This window comes from Amblyraja radiata, chromosome 22 (genome assembly GCF_010909765.2).
Source record: "Amblyraja radiata isolate CabotCenter1 chromosome 22, sAmbRad1.1.pri, whole genome shotgun sequence".
Lineage (NCBI taxonomy): Eukaryota > Metazoa > Chordata > Chondrichthyes > Rajiformes > Rajidae > Amblyraja > Amblyraja radiata.
In genome coordinates, this window is record NC_045977.1 from 23,815,736 (window position 1) to 23,840,727 (window position 24,992).

General features: G+C 41.4%; 1 protein-coding gene across 1 annotated transcript; it reads right to left on the bottom strand.

Moving 5' to 3' along the window:
* Positions 1-1,516: 1,516 nt before the first annotated feature.
* ccnf (cyclin F) lies at positions 1,517-24,809 on the bottom strand. Its single transcript, XM_033040723.1, has 17 exons — positions 24,646-24,809; positions 23,561-23,715; positions 22,892-22,998; positions 22,060-22,127; positions 21,525-21,718; positions 20,851-20,904; positions 20,354-20,458; positions 19,404-19,481; positions 17,936-18,084; positions 15,453-15,617; positions 15,222-15,345; positions 12,110-12,290; positions 10,041-10,128; positions 9,274-9,373; positions 7,544-7,674; positions 6,173-6,345; positions 1,517-3,791 (listed from the first exon to the last, which is right to left on the bottom strand). The coding sequence occupies exons 1-17, from the start codon at positions 24,656-24,658 to the stop codon at positions 3,433-3,435; spliced, it is 2,244 nt and encodes a 747-aa protein (XP_032896614.1). The 5' UTR covers positions 24,659-24,809; the 3' UTR covers positions 1,517-3,432.
* Positions 24,810-24,992: the final 183 nt, after the last annotated feature.

Here is a 24,992-nt window from a genome sequence, read left to right on the forward strand (position 1 = left end):
AAATAAAGGATATAACGATTAGAGCAAGATAAAATTCAGTAAAGTTTGATTAAAGATAGTTCGAAGGTCTCCAATGAGGTAGATGGGAGGTCAGCACTGCTCGCCAGTTGGTGAGAGGATGGTTCAGTTGCCTGATAACAGAAAGGAGGGTGAGGGAGGGAATATACAGATGTTGTGGGAATAGAATCAGTATTTGATTTCTCCCCAAAGGCATTTATTCAATTTTTAATATTATAGCCATTTCAACCAAATAACGAGGCATGCCAGCCAAGACCACTGTTATAGCTGAGACATTCTTGATTACTTGATTAAGTTCAAGTGAGTTTATTGTCATATGTCCCTGATAGGACAATGAAATTCTTGCTTTGCTTCAGCACAACAGAACATAGTAGGCATTGACTACAAAACAGATCAGTGTGTCCATATACCATTATATAAATATATACACACATGAATAAACTGATAAAGTTCAAATAACAGATAATGGGCTATTAATGTTCAGAGTTTTGTCCGAGCCAAGTTTAATAGCTTGATGGCTGTGGGGAAGTAGCTATTCCTGAACCTGGTCGTTGCGGTCTTCAGGCTCCTGTACCTTCTACCTGCAGGTAGCAGGGAGATAGATGAGTCTGTGGCCAGGATGGTGTGGGTCCTTGATGATACTGCCAGTCTTTTTGAGGCTTTCTTGATTACTTGATTAGTACAGGTCTGAGGTTATTGGAAGAAGGCAAGAGAATGGGGTTAGGAGGGAGAAATAAATCAGCCATGATTGAATGGTTGAGTAGAGTTGATGGACCGAATGGCCTAATTATACTCTAATTCCCTATGACCTCACTTGCTGGCCAACATATGTTTTTTAAGTCTAAATTCTGAATGTTCTGCCCTGATTCAATATTTATTTTCAGAAATTCGATTTTGTGGTTTACTGCAAGTAAACACATGAACATTTGTTTAATTCCAGGAACACAAATGAGGATTCTACCGAAACAGAATATTATAAGGGGGCTTGACTAATTATACACTGAGGACTTTACTTTAGAGCCAGGAGTAGAGTTTCAGAATAAAGTGATCACCCACCGAATGCTAAGGAGGGCAGGAGTTTCCTCTTACAGAAGGCAGTGAACATTTCTCGGTCTCTATCCTGAGAGCCTTGCAAATTAATTACAGCTATTCAAGACAGAGATAGGTTTTGGGCATAAAGATTATGAGAAAAGATGGGAAAATGGAGTTGAAATCAGGAGCAGATTAGCTCTGACCTTGCTGGAAGGTAGAGTAGGCTCAAAAGTCTGACTCTTGCTGTTGCTTGTTTCTCATCTTCACATCATCATGGCCAATATATATTGAAGCAAATTTTGTACAAGGAAATACAAAGTCGATCTCTTATTTCCCAATGGCGATTCTATTGCTCCTTATCCAAAACGATGGGATGTGGATTACAGACAAACATGCTGTAGCATGAGATTTAGTGATAGAACTCACGGCGAACCTCCCTCAAATCAAACACAGGACAACACATCAGTTAACCACTTTGAACATATCTTTACTATGACACTGCATGTAAGAAAGTATACATTTGACAGTTATTAAATAGATAGGCTAGCCAAAGAGAAAGTGTATGCAACAAAGAATGACATTCAAATACAGAACTAACATTTAGAGATAAGCGGCTGTGGTTCCAGAAAAGTTTTAAATTCAGGTAGTAATTCTAACATTTTGAATTACTTTCCCAGTATGAAACTTTCTCAAATTTGATAGCTGCCATTGTGTCAAGTCAGGTATATTTGGGTCTGGATTTTCTCCAACTGCGAGTGTGTTTGACATTTAACAGCCAAGTTCAGAGGCAAATTGGAAACTCAAAGTGGGGCATAGCATGAAGTTAGAAAACAGTATTGATTCAATACGCTAGATACTATGATTTGTTTAACAAAACAAAACTTAAGAATGACCATTGTAAATTTTCCCCACAGAACCAGTTGATACTCTAAAGTGCCACCACATATTTCCATATCCAGACCCCTTATTTTAAAATAGTGAGATCACAAAGCAGCCATTTAAATTTTTTTTTACAAAAATACATTGAATTTCATTTACAATGAAAACGTAAACTATGAAATTAAATTCATTTCAAATAAAAATGCACTCAGTTGTCAACATAATCCAAAGTTTAAAAAACACTTGGTTTGGTTTATACACCTGCTCGTTTTCCAGGGCCAATTGCCCATCAAGTCTTAATTCTTGTTTGCAATTTAATCTATGCATTTTTTTTGCAAAATGTTCCCTGAATAACTTTCTACTACAACAATTGTTGCACTGTAGCTTTCATTTTCACAGCTTGCCTATATTCCAATTTTAGCAGTGATTATTTGCATTATTTAACTGTCAAGTCCATCAATAGCTTCAGCACAAATGCAGTAGGCTTCCATTTGATCAATCTGTACACACTTAATATCAATTTAAATGACCACATGCACAAGTTCCCAAATACATGGAAGTATACTTTTCTCACACTGACAAAAATGCAGCTGAGAAAAACACTAAATTGACCAATTCCAGATATCAGACACTGTACAAACAGACCTCCCTCTGCATCTATTGCTAGACCCAATGCTGTGGAGAAATAATAGTTAGAAGTGTAATTACCTTTAAAACAACAAGATGAAGTGGTTTTGTCAAACAGCTGTAAACATGGTCTCACACCAAGACAATGAACTTTAGTTTTAGTGTTGAACAGCCAGTAGTGACTCTAGAGTCTCCTTAACATTATTGTTTTCTTTTTAAAGGCAGTGGCTACAAACAAAAGTGCTATTTCAGTGCCTTGAATCAAGAAATGGCAGCATTTGCGACTTTGGTCTGTGCAGGTTCCAGCTGCATGCAGGGAGCTATGGAAAAGCACATTTTCCATTGATACATGAAGCATGCGTCAATCTGGAAACCAAATCATTGCCCAAACAGCCCCAACGCCAAACACAACACCCATATATTAACATAACAAACTAGATGCACAATGAAAGTTTATTTGTTCAGTGTATTGGGCATTTTGGCCAATACTTAAGTAAACTTGATATGACTAGGCATTTAAGGAAATGTGCACATTGTACCAAATTGTACAATACTAAATTGTTTCACACTCAAGTCTTATGTTGGAAGTCTAAAGCTAGAAGAAACCATTGGAAAGATTGGTATAAATGTGTTTAAATGTAATGTTCCCAATGTTATAGGAATGTAAACAAAAACTTCAGCACCATTGCCAAAGAGTCATCGATAGGCCAGATCATGTCAGCTCCCACCACTGTGGCAAGTTGCCATTGTAAAACATTTAGGACAATTTAGTACAATGCATTTCCTCTTAATTTAGATTTTTTCAAACCTCAGAACATTGTGCAGAACCAATTACTTTACTCATGAAATTCATTCCAATTAAACAGCAATTCTCTTTCAGACACACAAACCCAGGTTTGAGTCTTCTTTATCATGCTCTGCACCATTCTTGCGCTTGATAGGCCTCCTGCGAGAAGGAGGTAAGCTACGGCCCCGATCTTCCTGCTCTGATTCATTCACCACGTGCAAGCTCTCCGTGCTGCGGGAGGAGCTCTCGCTGGTCACAGAGGAGTATCCGGAGCTGAGTTCCCCTTGTAACTCTTGGAAAGCCCATGCTGCTGCAGATTCACTGCGGCTACATCTCTGTGACCCCGCAAGGAACTGTTCACCCATCAAGCTGTCTTCACTCTCTTCATCTGGCCCTGCACAACTCCCACTTACCACTACTGCGGCCTCAACCCCAGCAACATCGGTACCTGTAACAAGACATCGAGTTCAACCTTGTGGACCAGCTGGTTACACACTTACAAAGAAGTTCATATGCAAAGGAGAGGAAATATTAAGTGGCAGAGGGTTCTTCACTGCAGCCAACTGAAATAATGGCATTACTTGTTACTTCAGCAACAGCTACTCTTCATAGCGAGTAGCCTGCATGACACAGACTGCATGAATAAACCTTAATTTAGACACATGCAGATCAATTAAAGAGAGACAGCTTGGATTTGTTAAGAGATCCTTTCTGAGATATGACTTAATTCTTTGTGAAGGACACAAGGGCAGTGTGTCTTAGTCTACTTGGTTTTAACAAGGCTTTTGATAAGAACTCGCATGGTAGGCTGGCCAAGGAAAATGCTGCGGCAAATGAGATCCAAAACTGGTGCAGTGGCAAGATGCACCAGACAATGGTTGAAGGGTGTATAGTGGTCTGAAGGTTTTATCTGTGGAATTCATTGCCACAGACAGCTGTGGATGCCAAGTCAATGGATAGTTTTAAGGCGGAGATTGACAGATTCTTGATTAGTATGGGTGTGAGGGGTTATGGGTGAAAGTAATGTGGCTGAGAGGGAAAGATAGATCAGCCATGATTGACTTGATGGGCAGAATGGTCTTATTCTACTCCTGGAATTTATGCATTCTGGCCCCTTTTTTTGTAATATATATTTTGCACTCTGGCTATTTTTTCTCTCTGCGCTACCTGTAGTACCTGTGTACGGCTTGATTGTAGTTATGTTTAGTAAAATGTGACTGGATACCATACAAACTAAATTGCTCACTGTATCTCGATACATGGGACAATAACAAACTAACACCAATACAGGCCCAATTCTGGAGGGCATCCTCAAGAAGTTTACATGCAAATAAAATTGTCTGTGAGGTTGTTGGTGTGGAGGAACGTTTTAATCTGATGACAGATATCAAGGAACAGTGTGAGCACAAAGGATAGGCCTGTAGATGTGTATAGGGTAGCAGGACAAATAAATAAGGGAATGGGTGACGTGTCCATACAGAAGGCAATCCCCATGGAGGCACTAATGAGGGCCGGGAGATTATGCTAGCACCACATCAACTAGACCATGGTTCTGGCCACCTCATTACAGGAAGGCTGAATCTAGATTGGTGAGAGTGCAGAGCGATTATGAATATTGCCAGACCTAGGAAAATTATTGGGAATCCTGGGAAAATAGGGATGTAATGCAGAGGCTCTAATAGGCGCTGGTCAGGCTGCATTTGTAGTATTGTGAACAATTTTGGGCACTATATCTGGGGAAGGATGTGCTGGCTCTGGAGAGGGTCCAGAGGCGGTTTATAAGAATGATCCCAATAATTAGTGGGTTAATATATGATGAGCGTTTAAACGCACTGGGCCTGTACTCGCTGGAGTTTAGAAGGATGAGGGGTGGAGTTGGGGGGGGACCTCATTGAATAATGCTCATACTTAGTGAATAGTGAAAGGCTTGGATAGAGTGGATGTGGAGAGAAAGTTTTCACTAGAGGGAGAGTCTAGGACTAGAGATCATAGCCTCAGAATTAAAGGACGTTCTTTTAGGAAGGAGATGAGGAGGAATTTCTTTAGTCAGAGGGTGGTGAATCTGTGAAATTCTTTGCCTCGGAAGGCTGTGGAGGCCGTCAATTGATATTTTTAAGGCAGAGATATATAGATTCTTGATTAGTACAGATGTCAGGGGTTATGGGGAGATGGCAGGAGAATGGGGTTAGGAGGGAGAGATAGATCAGCCATGATTGAATGGCGGTGCAGACTTGATGGGCCAAATGGCCTATTTCTTCTATTACTTATGACTTATGACCTTATGAAAATAGCTAGGAGGAAAGAATGGATTTTTCTTTGGAACAAGTGTCAGAGGGGAGAATTAAATCAAACCATTCTGAATCACGAGGGGACTAGATGAAGGAAATAGTTAAGATCTCCCATTCTGAGGGATTAAAATTCAGGGGAGACTGATTCAAGTAATTAGGATGTCATATCTTAATTTTTTTTGAGGTGATGTAGGTGATTGATGAGAGTGGGGCATGGATGTTGCCTGCACTTTAGTAAAGCTAATGGCAAAGGCCATATTATTAGCTGATCCAATAGATTAAGGCACAAGGTGTTTATAGTGACTCGGCAGTACATTACATTCAAAATTAGTTAGCCGTAGAAGACGGTAGTAGTGGAGGGGTGTTATTCTGGCTCGTCTAGACCATTGGTGTTCTGAGGGATCAGTAGTGGGGCTGATTACTTAATTTGCAGATGTCACAAAAACGGGACAAGTTGAGCAATTGTTTGGGATTCAGGAAGCCATTCACAAGATACATTTACATTTCTGTTGTGAAGTGTATAAATTAGAAATGTACATACCATCAACATGTTTCTCCTCTTCACTTTCCTGGTCTCCGTCATACCCTGTGCAGGACAAGTCTAAACTCAAATCGAGGAAATCCCCCAGGAACGTGTCCTCATGATTAGACAATTCAACAATAGGAGTTGCCACAAAGTTGCCTCTGTCTTCTCGAAAACTATCTTCTCTTCGTCTAAACAAAGGGAATAAAAATTCTCATGAAAACTAGCAACTGATCAATTGAACTTAAGCCCAAAAAATATATTGTTTGCAAACATGCAAATTGCCCCTGAAGATCAAGTGCGCGGGCCACTGAAGTGTGTGGGCCAGGTGAGTTTAAGCATTTCTGCAGACCTAAGGGTTCAGAGCTGTAGTCCAAAAGCAGGTAAATGAGATTAGCCCAATATGCTAACTTGGCCAGTACAGACAAGGTGGGCCAAAGGGCTGATTTTGTGCTGTTACAGCTCTATGACTGATAAATACTAAATGTTAACATAACATTTAATTATTGTGGGAACATTGTTTGATCTCTTTCCACTGTTGCTCTCTGTAATGTATTCATGCATATTCATGTATATGTTAATGAGTTGGTGTTGTATATAAGCAGGGAATGTTGGGTAATAAATCTCTCTCTCTCATGTTCCAGCCAACCTGTGTGTAAGTTGTTATTCATTCTGCCGTCCTGAATATAACACTCTCAAAGTGCAAGTCAGCATGAGAAACTGACGTGCCAAGTATCCCAATTTACGAGTAACCGAAAGGCGATATTGTACCAAATGTTGTGGTAAATTTAAAGGCTAATGCTGAGCAAGCTCTCTTCCTCAGGCTGAGACACTGGGGCAGTGTCTTGCAGGCAATGGACCTCCACTCAGCCAACATCATTTCCCACAAACCACAGTGGAGAATAGGTACAGATAGTATGACTAGCATTGAGTTCAAAATGGTGCAAAAATAGAAAAGCTGATCTTAGTTAAAGCCCTCCAGGTAATATAAATTTGCGGGAACTGGATGAGGAATAGGAAGAATGTGGAGACTGAGGGTACTGCACAGGTGACAAGAGATGTCTCTGCTGCAGACACAAGACTTTACCAATCAGACAGCATCTCAGCCTTATATTACTTTTTTTTTTTAAACTATTTTTTCTTATGACATAGGAGGCCATTCAGACCATCAAGTCCTAGCCAACCCAGAGCAATTGCATTTTCCCTCTTATTTTTCTACTACCTACTCTCCCTCACATAGCCACCAGCTCCCCTCTGACTCTCCCACCGTTCATGTCTTTGAGAAGTGGGAACAAACCAGGTCACAAAACATGACAATTACTTGGTCAGAGCAACTGCTTGACGTGAATCTTTGTTATATCTTTAATTAAGCTTTACGACAATTCATACCGTTTTGTTTTGTTGCCTGAAGGTGACGTCAAAAATGTGTGGATCTCAGGATTGGTGTGATCAGAAAGCGATGAAGGTTCATTTTCCTCTTTTATTCCTAGCAGACTACACAGCTCAACATAATCCATTACCTAACAGTGACACAAATGTAGAGTTAACAGAAAGCACTGCAATAACTTATCTTCAAAAGTTACTGTGATAAGAACCTTTACTCTGGCCGTACCAACTTTTGATGTTTGTATTGCGACAAGCATCCAGGGAACTTTCCCATTCAAAGGAGGAAGTAGTTTTGGGTTAAAGTCAAACAAAATAATCAGCGTGGATGCTTGTCAGGACACGTGACAATTATTTCATAAAGTTTATATCAATAATGCATAAAGGGCAGATCAGGAGGAGGCATCAACAGGAGGGGGACTGCAGTAAATCATCCTGGGTTTGGGAGGCAGATGTGATATGAAGCATCTCAAGATCGTTACAAGGGAGATTGTCTGGGCAGTTCTGCATGTGGTGTCCGCCCCCACCCCTGTTTGATGGCAAGGAAAATTAGACTAAATATAAAAGCCAAGATAAATGATGAAGTACAATTGGCAAAAAATTTCAAGAGAAATAGATTGGCAAATCTTTTATCTATAAATTAGGGAATCCCAAGGACGCACATAGCCATAAATTTTGCCTGGGGAGCAGAGAGGAAAGATAGTTGGAAACTGAGGACATGTGCACATGCTGGAACACCCTGACTGCAGTGAAATTTAAATTTGGAATAAAAAAAAAAAACTAGTCAGCGAAAACGATGACCACAAAATAACAACAGACATTCAAGGAGCTATTGGAAGGAAATTTAAAACAATTATGAAACTAAGCAAATAAATCCAACATAATTTTCAATTTTATCAGAGATGTCCTCATTCTTTAGGGAACGAGAGTTCCCCCCTTCCATTATAGAAGAGGCTCTCACTAAGGTCTCCTCGATATCCCGCAGCTCCGCTCTTGCTCCACCTTCCCCCCATTTCCCCTGCAACTGCAAGAGATGCAACACCTGTCCCTTTACCTACCCCCTAGACTCCATCCAAGGACCCCGACAGTCTTTTCAGGTGAGGCAGAGGTTCACTTGCACCTCCTCCAACCTCATCTACTATATCGGCTGTTCCAGGTGTCTACTCCTGTACATCGGCGAGACCAAGAGCAGGCTCGGCGATCGTTTCGCTGAACACCTCCGCTCAGTCCGCCTTAACCTACCTGATCTCCCGGTTGCTCAGCACTTTAACTCCCCCTCTCATTCCCAATCAGAGGGGGAGTTAAAGTGCTGAGAGAGTCAGAGTGAGGCCCAACGCAAATTGGAGGAACAGCACCTCATATTTCGCTTGGATAGCTTACACCCCAGCAGTATGAACATTGACTTCTCTAACTTCAAATAGCCCTTGCATTCTCTCTCCATCCCCTCCCCCTTCCTCCCACCAGTCTTACTGTCTCCGACTACATTCTATCTCTGTCCCACCAACTTCCCTGATATCAGTCTAAAGAAGGGTCTCGTCCCGAAATGTCACCCATTCCTTCTCTCCAGAGATGCTGCCTGTCCCATTGAGTTACTCCAGCATTTTGTGACTACCTTCGATTTAACCCAGCATCTGCAGTTCTTTCCTACACATAATTTGCCATTTGACTGATAGTTTTGATTGCTCTTGGTGCTTTACCAATACATCACATTAGCTTCCCTACCTAGAATAACCTACCTTTTCTTTGCTAATTTGCTGATGGCGTTCATCCTCAAATCGTTGCTTCACAGCAGTAAGAGAGACTTTCCTGTAATCCTTGGGCACCTCATTATGGAAGCTAGCAGAGATTTTTTAGAATAAATCATGCAGAATAATTAATTTCTCATCTCTTAACATTGTTACCTTGTCCCCTCTAATAAATGCACATGATTAAATTAAATCTGAAGGGTCTCGACCCAAAACGTCGCCTACTCCTTTTCTCCATAGAGGTTGCCTCACCCGCTGAGTTTCTCCAGTATTTTTTGTCTACATGATTAAATTAAGGTAATTTAAAAAAAGATAAAATTACTGTATACTACCATTTACGAGCAAGTATGAAAAGTTACATTAAACAATTATGTTATATCCAGCCATTATCCTCAGTGAAATGGAAATAACCTACGGAGCAAAGCCCCTTTATCAATTACTATGCAATTTCTTTGAACTCTGCTTTCTGCAGTTCATGGAGGAGTATTATAGATTGCCTTTGAAATGGCATAAAATATAGTTGTTTAATGGTAGCACTGCCCAAGAAACTGCTGCATGAAATATTGATGGTACTGATGACCCTGAACATGGAGACCTGTAAACATTTAACCGGCGATCGGTAAAAGCTGCATTAATGCAGACGGACTGCTCAAAGTGTGTTGGGCAATTTTACAACTTGGGAAAAACTATTTGAAAATTTAAGATTGGACATGCACATCATACACAACACGACACAGATGCCATTTGGTTGCACTCACCATTTTCTATGCAAGGTTATAACACATGGAATTAGATTCTCTAATGTAAATCCAGTAGATTCTGTAAGCTGGCTTGACCATGGGAGGGCTAGAAGAGGAGCAGAGGAAAAGACAAAGACAGTGTCACAGCCACAGGGACTTATGTGCTTTCAACCAGAATTGTCACTGAACACGCGAGCGCTTCTTCCTTGTAATGAACTGAGAACAAATGGTGGCAAGAGTAATGAAAATGGCTCCACTCTCTGCCCTCTTCCCTATCCCCAAAAGCTTATTTTCCACATCTCTGCCGAATGCCAGAATTCTACAGCACTGTCTAAACTTTACCCTCAGCTTACCTCCGGTGCTTTAGCTAACAAACATAAGTCTCCGAGTCACAGTCCTTCCACCAGTGGGAACATATTCATCATTCACCATTTCAATCACATCCCCCTACTCTATAGAAGCAGCATCTCCAGCCTTCTCCCTGTAAACTATTCTTCATCCTGCAATCTTTCTCCAGTTTCAATAGCAATAGCTCGCCATAGTTGGCTTAGGAAATGAAAATATATATATCCATGGCGTTCCTCAGAGTTCAATTCTGCTGTTTAGCTGTCACGTTAAGCTCTCTCAACTTTTTTTTAAATTAGTTCCAACCCTTGTAAACTCAAAAAGTGTAGTTTAGTTTTAACAGTTTTGTTGATTGATGTTAACTAATCCATATTCAGATCTTGTTGCAGGCTGCTCCTATACCTGCTTACTCATTGCCAGGATTACACCAGATTTGTTTATGTTGCTGGGTTTAATGTTATTCCTTCTTTGAAAGTACATAGACCAGTACAGCACATGAACAGGCCTTTCAGCCTACCATGTCTACGCTAACCACGACAACACATTAAACTAACACCATCCTTCTGCACATAATCCATACCCCTATTCTCTGCCTTCATGCTCGTCTCAATGGCTCTTGAAAGTTGCTATCGTATCTGCTTTCAGCATCTCCCTGGCATCTCATTCCAGTCACCGACCACATTGTGTAAAAAAAATCCTCCCTTCACCTTAAAGCTATGACCTCTAGTATTTCCTCCTGGGATAAATAAAGTTCTAACGTATTCATCATATACACCCTGGAAAAAGGATTCTGACAATATAACTATTTTCCTCTATAAATTTCTGTCATGTCTCCCCTTAGCCTCCAAAACTCCAGGGAAAACAATCCCAGTTTATAATCAAACCTCTCCTTATAGCTGATACTCTCTAATCCGGTAACATTCTGATAAACCTCTTTAGCATCCTCTCTAAACACTCCACATCCATCTGCCACATATCCCACCCTCCCACCCTATTCTAGGGATTGTCTTGGTAAATCTTTGTTGCATCCCACCTATCACAAGAGTGTCTTTACTGCGGCAGGGAGACCAGTCCTGTACACGGTATTTCAGGAACAGTCTCACTAGCATCCTGTACAATTTCAGAGACCCTCCACTTGTGCTCAATTCCTCCTGCAATAAATGCCCAATGATTACCAACTAGTTAAATCTACACATTGATCTGTACATGCATCTTATTGAACAATCCGTTAGTCCTATCATTTTTTAGCCAATCCAGTAGTTGAACTACTGCCGTGACAGCATGATCTACCTAGGCAAAGACCAGATGGCTCTCACCTCTATACAATCAGTCTTGGTTTGAAGACTCCCCATTTTTCAATTGCTGTTTTATAAAAAATAAATTAATTTTTATTCTGCATAAGAACACAAAAATGGTGTGGCAATGGGATTCGGCCCTTTGGGACTGCTTCGCCGTTCTTTAAGATGACAGCTGATCTACTTTCAGTGCCAGCTTCTAGCACAATCCACATATACTTCAGTTCCCTCAATGACTGGAAATTGATCCATTTTCAATTAAAACAATGACCAGGTCTACAATGGAAAAGTCCTGTTTCACCAATTTCAGAGACACGTTAAAATGTAGCAGAATTCTTTTCCACAGCTGCATAGAATTCTGCATTTGCCAACACAGCATCTTAAAACGTTACCTATTTGAACAAAAGGAAACAGTGTATAGTGCATACCATAATGCAGTTTACTAACCTTGCTTGTGGAGTACTCGAGCCAACAGCAAGGCAGCAGCAGTGGTCATGGCTGGGGAATACTCAGAGATGTCTGTGTATAGCAGTGAAAGCTCACAGATGTAGTTAAATAGATGCATTGTGTGCCTTTCTAACGGAGATATTGCCAGTAGCACTTCTGCATAATCTAAAATAGTAGGTGTCTGCAAAAAAAATGTCTGCATTAACTACGCACTGCATGTTGAGAGCTGGCTTTAAAGTTCTCATAAACACTGTCATGAACAAAACACAGAAAAGTTAACATTTCATTAATTGAGAACACACAATTTATAACATACATAAACACAAACCAGGGTATGAATTGCAGTCAACCATGAGATGAGTTAACAAAATAATTTCAATGTCATGTGGTCATTCAAAACTCAGTCTTGAAGCAGGAAACCTTGTTCCATACCTCCTATATTGTAAGGGTCAAACAGACCATGTTAGCTAAAATGGAGTTGCCAGCTAAATTAGCAGCACAGCATGCCAAACCCTTCGAAACCAAGTAGATGTTCGAAGATATCCCCAAACAAGTCTAGTTATGGCTGGGTTTGCTGAGCAAAACACCGCAATAGTTGGGCGGACCACCTGCACCCACTTCCGCAAGTAGTGAAGAAACAGAGTGCACAACAGGCTAAGTGTGGCACGGCCTGATTGGTCGGGATAATGATTGGCTCATGGGAGGGGGGTATAGCGCCGTCTGAATGGACGGGAAACGCCATAAAGAACCGCGCCAGGTGCCCTTCCAGAGCATGAGAAAACCCCAACCTTGGACCGTGTCGCGAACGGTGCCAGGAGGTTGACACCAGCTCACTACCCAGCGATGCGCTTTGCTGTGTAGGCGGATACGTGAGTCTATGAGCCTTATTAGGTAGTGTAATAAAATACTTTGTGGTACAAACTCTGTTGTCTGAATCGGGTGATTTATCGAACACAACATCGCCTTACATCACAACTTTAACCACCTCCCTCATTCTACAACAATTAAACTTGGAAAAATATTCAGATGTAGTGATCTAAATGTCACCAAATTCTGATTTCTTCAGAGCCAAAATTAATTTTTGGTAACTCATTAACACATTGTGGTCTGGACAAGACAATTCACTGATATCACCACCCGCCCACTAACTGGAGAAGGGTAGCAAATGACAGATCATGTAAATGGCAAAAATAGTAATGGGACAAAAACAGGGGTTTGGTGCGAGGGGATCTCAATTGCCGCAAACTTTAGATGCCAGTGTAAACGGCTCAGAGGGGGTACAATGTATAGGAAGGAACTGCAGATGCTGGTTTACACCAAAGATAGACACAAAATGCTGGAGTAACTCAGCGGGACTGTCAGCATCTCTGGACAGAAGGAATGGGCGACGTTTCGGGTTGAGACACTTCTTTAGTTTATAGAGGGAGCACAGTTTGAGTAGTCATTTTAGGAAGTAGATGAGGAGAAATTTCTTTAGTCACAGAGTGCAGAATCTGTGGAATTCTTTGCCACAGAAGGCTGTGGAGGCCAAGTCAGTGGATATTTTTAAGGCATAGATAAGATTCTTGATTAGTACAAGTGTCAGAGGCTATGGGGAGAAGGCAGGAGAATGGGGTTAGTAGGAAGAGATAGATCGGCCATGATTGAATGGAAGAGTAGACTTGATGCGACGAATGGCCTAGTTCTACTCTTATTCCTTATGACCTAAGGAACACCGCGGACCCTATCTTAGAGAATATTAACGTCAGAGGCCCAGGTTAGATCCTGACTATGGGTACTGTCTGTACGGAGTTTGTATGTTCACCGTGACCGCGTGGGGTTTCACAGGGTGCTATGGTTTTCTCCTGCATGGTTTGTAGGTTAATTGGCTTCTGTAAATTGTCCCTAGTGTGTAGGATAGAACTAGTGTATGGGTGATCGGCGTGGACTCAAAAGCACACTGGACAGCCACCATGTGGTCACAGAAGTGGAAGGCAACCTCATCTCCATTACACCGCTACATCTCTTCACCAGATAAAAGCTGTCTAGGGTCTGCCCTCCCCAGAGGAGCATGGGTGAAGCTCAGCAGACTTTGTACTGGAGATGGGAGTTTCAATGCCAGCATGTGGAGATTGGGGCTCCGCCAGAGCCCAGCCTGTGAATGCGGAGCAGAACAACAGACAGCCAACCATGTAATCTCGGGGTGCCCACTCTACCACCACCCACCAAATGGAGCTCAGGGCCTGGCAGACATTGACACAGAGACAACAACCTGGCTGCTCAACACCTGGCTTGAGATCTAACTATTCCTTTGGTTTATGTTTCATTCGCAAGAAGAAGAAGAAGGCGTGGACTCAACTGAAGGGCCTGTTTCCACGCTGTATTTCTAAACTAAACTAAGTGGAGGGACTGGTGGAGGAGGATAAAGTCATACAGCAGAAAGCAGGCCCTTCGGCCCAAATCGTCCCTGCCAACCAAGATGTCTATTCAAACCTACATTGCCTACATATGGCCCATATCTCTCTATTCTATTCATGTAATAAGCATTTTGGAGCTAGTGGCGTAACTCAATATATTTTTCAAAGTATTAATAGGAAAAGATTGACATGGCCCAAAAATAAATATCTTAAATTGGGGAAAAGGCTAATTTCATCAAAATAAGACAAGACCTGGCAAGATAGACTGGGACATCCATTTAGGTCATAAGTGATAAGAGCAGAATTAGGCCTTACAGCCCATCAAGTCTACTCTGCCATTCAATCAGGGCAGATCTATCTCTCCCTCTTAACCCCATTCTCCCGCCTTCTCCTCATAACCTCTGACACCCGTACTAATTAAGAATTTGCAGGTGAATCTATAACCGCACAAAGAAGGAAAAAAGTGTTTGGACCAACAGGTTTCCTGTGAGAGTGAAAACCTAGCGTAACAAGTACAGGAAATGTCAGATGTCGAAGGTTGGATAAAGAGAGAAAAAGGAAGCATATGACAGATAAACTGAAGATGGGGAGTCCCGTCAAGAGTGTAAACAAGTTAATTTATTGCCCAAGCTTATTTTGCTACAATTATCATTAAAGGTTTCACTATGAACAAATACCACTTGGCTCAGTTCTGCATAGCACTTGTAGTCACTCACTTTAATTTTTCCTCGAAGCGCAGAAATTATCTCTCCCATCATTCGTACCAGATCTTCATACTTGTAAGTGTTGTCCGTTAGCCAGACTGCTTCGCGAATAGTTAGGATTTCTTTACTAATAAAACTATGGAGCAAGAAATTTGAATAAGAAATCTCTGAAGACTTCAAATTGGAAGAAACATTTCTGAGCACCAGTTTTATGAAGGTAAAATCGCAGCTTATCAACTTTACCGTGTGCAGATAACCATACAAGCTATCCCTAGCAACTGGAGTCTGCCCCTGGGAACAGAGCGCAGCATTAGGTATCGATCCACATTGGCCACAGTGACATGCAGACACAAGCTGGAGAAGTCCTTCATGCTGGTCACCTCCACCAGCCAATCGATTAAAATATACCTGCAGAGACAGAAAACTGCTGGTTACAAAACTGCCATTTCTGTACAGGATTGATTTCTGCAGATTTTGAAGCAGCACAAAATAGCAGAAGATATGGCGAATGTGCAGGTCGGACAGTACCCTGCTATATTAAACAAACATAAGGGGAGAAGCAATCGCTTCAAGAAAATGGAATTACACAAGCAGATCTCCAACCAGCAAAACAATCCATCTAGAGGCTAAACCTCTTCTTTCAATGGGTCAGATTTTATTCGGTCATCCACAAAGTGCGTAAAAAATGTCTCTCAACATCAAGGTAAAGCCTGCAAGGTAACTATAAGTTCTATTCTAAACCACAGGAACTATATCCATTATGGCGCTAAACGTAGAACACAGACAGTACAGCAGAGGATTTAGGCCATTCAGCCCACAATGTCTGTACTAAAACTTGGTGCCAAATTAAAGTAATTTCTGTTGCCTGCCTACACGTTCCAAATACCCACCACTCACTTTGCAAAACATTTATCCTGTACACCACTTTAAACTTTTCCCCCTCCAACCTTAAAGCATTACCTGCTCATCTTTGACATTTCTACCCTGGGGAAAATGTTGTGACAGTCTATCCTACTAGATCTCCCCTCATCTTCCGACACTCCAGAGAAACCAATCCAAGTTTGCCCAACTTTTCCTTATACCCTATAATTCAGGCAGTCTTCTGGTAAACCTCTTCTATACCTTCTCCGATAGGGCTGTAATGGGGCGGTCAAAAATTCCCACAATATTCCAAATGTGGAAACCATACAGCTGAAATATGACGTCATACCTCTTAAAGCAATGCCCCGACTAATGAAGGCAAGCATACCATACGAGTTCTTTACCACCCCATCTACTTATCTTGCATATTTCAGGGAGCTATGCATTTCGATCCCTCTGTATTTCAATGCTCTTAAGGGGCTTGCCATGAACTATATACTTTCCACTTGCATTCAACATCTCAAAGAGCAACATCCCACCCGTGCTCAAATTAAACTCCATCTGACATTTCTCCGCACATATCTGTAACTAGAATCATATAGGATGGAAACAGGCCTATCAGCCAAACTCAGTCATGCTAAACAAGTTGCCCTATCTATTTGCCCATATCCCTCCAAATTTTCCGATCCATGTCTTTTAAATGTTATTGTACCTGCCCCAACTACTTCACGTGGGACTTTACCAAATTCCTTACCATGTAGATAACATCCACTGCTCTACCCTCTAATCACCTCATCACAAATCTCAATCGAGTTTGTAAGACATGTCCTGCCATAGACAAAGCCATGCTGACTGTCCCAAATAATCCCATTCTCTTCCAAATGCAAGTAAGTCCTACCCCAAAGAATCTCCAATAGCTTCCATACCACTGACGCGAGGCTCACCGGCCTATAATTTCCTGGATTCGCTCTACTTCCCTGCTTAAATACAGGAACATTCAAAATGGAACCTATCCCCAAAAGATTAAACATTTGCTTTATTGAATATAAAAACATCAGTAATGCCTACAAATTACTCATTGCATAAAGGTGGCTTATTTAGCAAGTTAGTTCACGGCGTAATTGGACTCTCTGCCACTATATGGGAATGATACAATGTTCAATAACAGTTCTCATTTTCTACAGCTCTCACCAGCTGCCTGCCCTGCCAATCATTTCCAGTATCTTCTGATTTTAATCGAGTGACATGATTTGACATCAAGTTGCTTTATTGAGGCAAATTAAAACAGCAAGAGAGCAGTGACCATGAGAACATGAGCAAGCTGAGCAGAATAGAATGACTCCATGTACCCACAATTGATTTATATTATTGACTTATTTTAAAGAGAAGCTATTGATTTCACTCTAATTATCCCTGTAGGATCAAAACCACTGCAGGGAGGAGTGCTCAAGATTCCCACTGCTCTTTTGTGAGTGTGATGATTGCATGCCATCAGTGATCTAGCTCTAGCAGTGATCTAGACTTTAGGAATGCGACTTTATTCACTGTTTGATCTCTGTAATGTGCAGATTTTGAAGTGTAACAACATTGGAAAAAATTAACCGCGAGCAACATCCTCTGTATACAAGCCATCAAGCATACAGTCAAAAGTGCTTTTAATTTACGCAACTCACTCCTACACATTTACCCTTTTAGCCCACTGTAATTTCAGTAAATCTGCGTTAAATTCCCTTCAAGGCCAATATAACCTTTCTGACATGCAGTGTGGAAAACTGACAGCATTTAGATGAGTTATTAGGATTGAATACTTTTAAAAAAAAAATCAATTTTAAACAAAACAACAGACTGACGATATCTGCATTTACCTCATTGTGTCATTCATGCCCTTTTGTACTTTGAACATTTTCTGTTTGAAGGATGGATAGGAAGACTGAAAAATCTGGGCCAGATGGTCTTTAGGTTTAGATTTCAGTCCACACAGGCTGGCACTTCCACAGGTTTTGGCTAACGTCAACTGAAACAGAATTATAAAGATGTAGCATGCAATTCCAAAATTAAAGGCAAGATTACTACAAGACCATGTCATCACAGAAGCCAGAGGCATACTTAAATAGATGCCACTACCGGTTGCTGTGTGATGACTGGCGAGGAGGAAAGCTTTAGACTGCGGGAAGTTCGGTAACAGAAGGAATTGCAATTGATAAGAACATTTATCTCAGCAAGCCCATATTTATTCGATTCCCTCAGGATATAAAGACCGATTGAGCATGATCTTGAATACATTAGTTGATTGGGCTTCATAACCCTCACGAGGAAAGATGGTCATCTCCATTCTGATCAACCACTTACTGTGTGATTTTAGCAAATGTAACACTTCATTCAAACAAAATGCAGGCGACAACAGGTCAGTTTGTATGATATCTGTCACAGGGGAAATGTTAGAGACCATTATTAAAGATGCTACAGCAGAGCATTTAGATAACCAGGAAAAGTCAACATTATTTTCTTCAAGGTGAATCATGTTTGACAAATTACAGGGGAATGCGTAAATATTCTTAGATTTTCAGAAACCATTTCATAATATGCCACTTCAAAAGGTTATTGTGTGGAAGATAAAAGCTCATTCTGCAGGGGCTAGCACAAAGACCAGGTCCTTTGGCCTGCACATAAATCGATATCCTTCCATTCCCTGCATATCCATATTAATGTGGATAGCAAATTGGCTGGCTAACAGAAAGAACTGGCATAAATGAGCCGTTTTCCGGTTGGCAAGATGTAACAGGGCTCAGTTGAACATGTGGGCAGATACCCAAGCCAGGAAAATCATCTTTGCATCTATGTAGTGAAATCCTGTATGAAATGTGTATGCTTCAATTGAGATCTGAGGCAAGTTGTCAATTTGGATCAAAGTTGTTGTGGTAATAGAAGACAGGTGGTGATGATGGAGAATGTTTACTATTTAGAAGTCTGGGATTTTGCAATCCTTAAGAAAGAAGGTTGTGTGACACCCATCAACAAATGAATTGTATTTGATCTGCTCAAGTCCACAACAAGATTACCTTCTGGATAAGATTACCTTCAGTATGAATATATGTTTTCAATGTGCATTCCGTCTCAATGTGTTTCGTAGAACTACAGGCACAGAGCTAGCAGATTTCAACCCAGCCCACAATGAAAATTGCTCAAGTAATAAACACTGTTTTATAATCACTGACTGAACAGAACTTAGATGTCCCACTATAATATTAATTTTAAATTCTCCCACTGTCCATCTGCATAACCAGTTAGAAGAACGGTAGTAAAGAACACTACCGTTTCACCTGCCACACACACCTGTGCTTCCCAGCACCCTTTGGTTGCATAATCACGCAATGTCCTCAGGCTCTGGAGATACCTCCCAGGATCAGCTACCTAGCAAAACAAAGACCATCTGTAAAAATCCAGCAGGAAGAAAAGTGGCAGGCTGATGCAGGGAAATAGGAAAGATCAGCAAGCCCTCTTTTATTTTTTTGGAAACAATTTATAGGGTTGAATTCAAAATTCAGGATACAGGTAGTCCTGCTCTAACACAAGAGGAGAGCTGCTGGAGGAGGCTTAGTGGATTGGGCAACATCTGTGGAAATGAACAGGTGACGTCTTGGGTCGAGACCCTTCACCTAGAGATGCAAACATAGCGACTCTCGTGTACTGCCTCAGTGTAATCTACTCGTCTTACACTCTTGACTTGGGTATGATTGTACTTACGTATAGTAAGATTTTACTGAATTGCATGCAAAAAGAGAATTTCACTTTCATTCCTAGGTACATGTGACAATCATGCACTATTGTTCATTGATTGAATAAGTGGAGGGAAAGTAATCACTATAAAGAGCTAGGAAAAAGGATGGGGCACAAGATGGCAAGGAATGGGTGGATAGTGCTGTGGAGGGTTTGATTGGCAGTAACAATCAAATGGAGTAGGGAAGGGCAGAGAGACCAATAGAGGTGATGTGAACTGAAGGCTGCACATTCTGGAACGCAATGGAAGAGAAGGTGAAGAACGGAACAACAGAGGGAGGGCACGAACTAGCAGAAATGATCAGTCTAAAGTTCAGCCAGCCGTAATAGATAGACGGCCATTGCAAAAATACTGAACCTCTCATTGAAAGCTGCAGCCAGAGCTCAATAGGACAGACCTCTTGAAAGATTGAGCCATACATTAGCAATTTATGGAAACCCACCCGGAGCAGGCGCCATTGTTGGAGTATTCCATTTCAGAAATTCAACGCTAAATCTAAACTTACTGTTTCTTTATGGTTTCCCTCCCAGAGGTAGAAAGAACTTGGCAAGCAGCCATGATTAGAAGATGCTTCAAACATTGATATAGCCTGTTTCTGCCTTTCTTCATCCTAAATTAAAGGAAACGTTTATTTAATAGAATACTACTCAGGCATTAATTTAAAAAAAAACTAATATTGTAAGGTGTACTGCAAAATTTCACAACAGTATTAAAGTAAATGAAACATAACAGAGCTATCAGGGCAGATAACTACCACGATCAGAACAGGGAGTGAAGGAGGGAATTGCAAGTCTCAGCAGTGAAAGATAGACAACTGTCAATGTTTAGATTAATCAGCATCGTGACCACAGTAAAACAACACAAACATAGACGGTTACAGGCTTTAGAATAGCATTCAAAAAGTCAAATCCAGAAGTGACAGAAGGCATGCATGAGGGTTTCAGAAGATGATGCCGGGCCAGTGGACTCAGAAAGATTAAGTTTAATAACCAAGGTACCAACCTCAAAGAGACTCAGAACTTTGGCCAAACAGTAAGTTAGCGATGCAACATTAGCCTAAAAAAGACAATACAGGATCTAAGAACTTGCCTGAATCTGTTATAACATTCAGCACCTCTGCCCAATTAAAACATAATATGCACCAACTAAGAAAATATCTTAATCCATCGCTTCTTTTACAAAATAGTATTCAGCAAGGTATTTCAATTCTACCATGTGTTGTACGCAATTATGAAAGTTAATCTATAAGTGAATGTCTTAATATATTTTACATTCACAAGGTTCCTTGAAAATAAATATTAGCAAAAAACAAAGGAAATTAGAAAGTTTCCTGGAGAACTGGAAGGCGATCTTTATTTCTCCATAGCTGTGACACTACATTCTGAACTCTGCTCATTTTCTTTATTGTACTGCTTGTTGTACTCATGTATAATTTGATTTGACTGGATAGGACAGTTTTTCCATTGTATCTCAGTACACGTGACAATACACCAGTACCAATACCAATCCATTTAATGTAAATGGTCAGAGCAATTAACAGCAGTTTTCCCAGAAGTATCAAATTACTGCCATGTTTACTATAATGAGCCAAAACATAAAATTAGCAGATGTAACACAATATTAAATTAATTCAATGGACAGATGTATCAGGGCTTACTGATTTATCAAAAACTTACTGATTGTAACAGACACTCGTTCTTTAAACTGTCATAGACTACGGCCTTACAGCAACTCCCAGTCAGAGACCACGGTGGTCTAATGAACAGCCACACAAAGGGACTTGCATCAACATTCAAACCTTCGGCAAGGCTGAAGAAGTGGGAGGCCTTCAGTCCATTCACTTCAGCACGGCCTTCATCAGCAACTGAAACTGGGAATAAGTGCATTTCATTACTTAATGGAAAGCAACACAAGTATAGACCCATTAAGTCACGTTTTAACCACAGGCCTGCCATGTTTAAAAATTGCTCAGAATATTGGCCCATTTCATTCCACCACTTCTTTCATGAATACAGTGGACAAGCATCGACAATCTCTACATTTAAATAAGACCCATTTAGAGAAGATGCTTATTCTGGATTCCAAATTGGAGAAATGTAAAACTAAATCGGATTTTGTGGGATTCTGTGGGAGAAAATTACGTTCAATTCATCATCCAACAGTTCTTGTAAATCGTCAATTGAATTTTTTTAAAGCAGAATCAATACTTACGTCCTTCATTGTAAAGGTATGCTATCCCTAGCTTTATTGCCGCCTCAAAGTTTCCACTTTCTGCAGCCCTAGAACAGAGTGTCATGAGGATTATAGCAAAGATTTACTCTTGACCCCAATCCGCAAATAAATTAACATTTTGGCTTTAATAGTTTAACACCAACAGTTTTATTCTACGTTCTAACAATTAGTAATCTGCATTTCATGCATTTAGGGACAATGTTCCTTGTTCATTGACTATTCAAGGGCTCTTTAATGACTATCACTCGTCATAAGTAATGATTATCCAATGCTTAAATGAACATTTGCTAGTTTAGCACAAGGTCCATTTAGCCAACTATAAGTGATGACGCAACAAGCTAATGCAAAACTGAATAACTTGCACCCAAACAAGACAAGCTAATGAGCAACGAATGAGGCTAGCCCCATATCAAAAGAAGGAAGATATTGGAATCTAGAAGTGGTAATAGGGTATACACAAGAAATTGCAGATACTCATGCGAGGAGAGTTCAAGATGACTTATTTTTCATACTTGAGTCCAGAGGAATGTCTCAAAGCATAAAGTCATCCATTCAGGACACAATAAAGAAACGGTTGGGGGAGAAGCAGTAGGAAATTAGTTACTGAGTGTATTCAAGACAAAGATTCATAAAAATGTTAGACAACAAAGCAATCAAAAGATAGAGGCCTTGTGCAGGAAAGCAGTCCTAAAGTAACAGATCATTCTTGGCTAGATTGTTTAGTGAGGAGACACCAGGAGCAGAATGCCCATAGCTGCTTCTATTTGTGTTCTTTGTAAATCACACATCTAGACACATCTGATAACCATACCTTTCAAAGAGCCACCGATTTACTGGAGAAGGCCATATCTCCTGAAAGTTTGCATGGGCCCATACACTGGAGTGATTGTCAACAATGGATTTAAAGAGAGGGTGTACCTGAAAGACAGGAGTTGAAGCATTTCAGTTGTACGCATTTTACACAATTTATATTAAGAACAAAGCATTCTTTAATTTCTGGAAAGATTGTAATTCCAGGTCACTTTAGTTCAGGTAAGAGATCCTTTCCTCTGTGAGAGAACTTTTGGTTAGCTACACTTGTGACTGAATTGTCCGTGGCACTGCGTTCCAAGGCTATTGCAGCTGGAGAGATCCGCTCAGCTGTACAGTTAAAAACCCAACCACAGCCAATTCAGACCCTACACCATAGTTTAACCTTTCAATACCCAACCAATGTCATTCAGAGCTCCATCATCTCACAGGTTTGCCAGCCTTTTGAAAAGAACACAAGATCTACAGCCACGTATCTGCCTGCTCATATAAAGGGAGCACTCGACACTGGTGGTTACTGCAGAAACTTCAAATCCTCTGGTTGTGGACTCAATAGTATAATATGCCACATTTGAAGTAAGTTTTGTTGCATCTCTTTTGACATGAGAGTTCGACCACAATTGTATTAATTTTTGCATTCTCATCTCACCAGTTAAGTAAATGAACTCACCGCTCTGAAATGCAGAATATCCTGAGCAGGAAGACATTGCAAAACATAAAGCAACACATCAGTTGGAAGACTGAGTAGTGTCATGGCTGGTGCACTTTTCTTCAATCTTTGTTTTGCAAGTAGCAAAAAACATTTTGCACATCTACAGCGAAACACTGGGAAAAAAAAAGTACGGAAAATAAATTTGCTGTTACATTTTGCTGAGTATCCTAAACTCATCACCCCGGTTTCATACAAGAACTACATAGAGAATGCACCAGGAAGAGCCAGGGTAGATCAGGATTCTCGCTTCCTCAAATGGCAGGCAAGACCAGTAAGGGCCAACAGGAGGTGGGGGGAAATCAAATGGTGAACAAGTGAAAACTATCACACTACACAATTTAAAATTCACACAATTTGTTATTTATTCATCAAGACGTGCTCAAATATCCACTGTGATATCTCGACCCAAAACGTCACCCATTCCTTCTCTCCAGAGATGCTGCCTGGTGACAGGTGAACATACCCCCACCCTAGACGCCTGCTCTGTGCACCCTAATGTCCATCCTATCCTGCACTCCCCCACTCCTATCCTCACCCCTGGTGGGGGAAGAGGAAGACCCAATACAGAGTGTTTAAGAAGGAACTGCAGATGCTGGAAAATCGAAGGTACACAAAAATGCTGGAGAAACTCAGCGGGTGCAGCAGCATCTATGGAGCGAAGGAAATAGGCAACGTTTCGGGCCGAAACCCTCAGAGTGACAGGAGGTGGATGGACACCCATTGCCCACACCCGCTTCCCTTTCTCACTCCCATCAAAACCACCCCTCACCAAAACCCATCCCTACAAAACCACCCTTCACCAAAATCCCCGCACAGAATCTTATCCCCTTCCCCCCCAAACTAGCCCTCATCCAATCCCCCCAACAATACCATCCTTCCATCAACAACCTCCCCACCCACCCACCCCCAAAGATTATAGAGGAGCAATTCTTTGCCCACAACCCTTCGGCTTCCCTCAGCCGGGGGAAAGAACCCAACGGGAAGGGATCTACCGCCCCGGCCTCTCCCCCACCCAGCGCCCACATGCCCGGTGATCGCCTCACCCTCCGACCGCATCTTCAACCGACGCCGCCGTCTAGTCGATGCAGAGGCGGAGACCGAATCTCGGTGCTCGTGCCCGCTGGATCCCGGTGTCCCGCTGCCGGTGCCGCTCGTGCCCACTCTCCCGCCCCGCGCGCTGACCGTTTCGAAGCCGCCGCTCGCGGACCTATTCAAAATAGCCAGTAGTGATTGGCCGACCGCTGCGGCGACACGCCACGCCCATTGGCCTCCCCGTCGGTCAATCAGAGGCTCTCGTTCACTATCCTCCATCTTCATTGGTCGGTTCAGCATCACTTCCGGGTCGCTGGGGCTTCCCATTGGCTACGGACGATGCATTTTCGAATCGGCA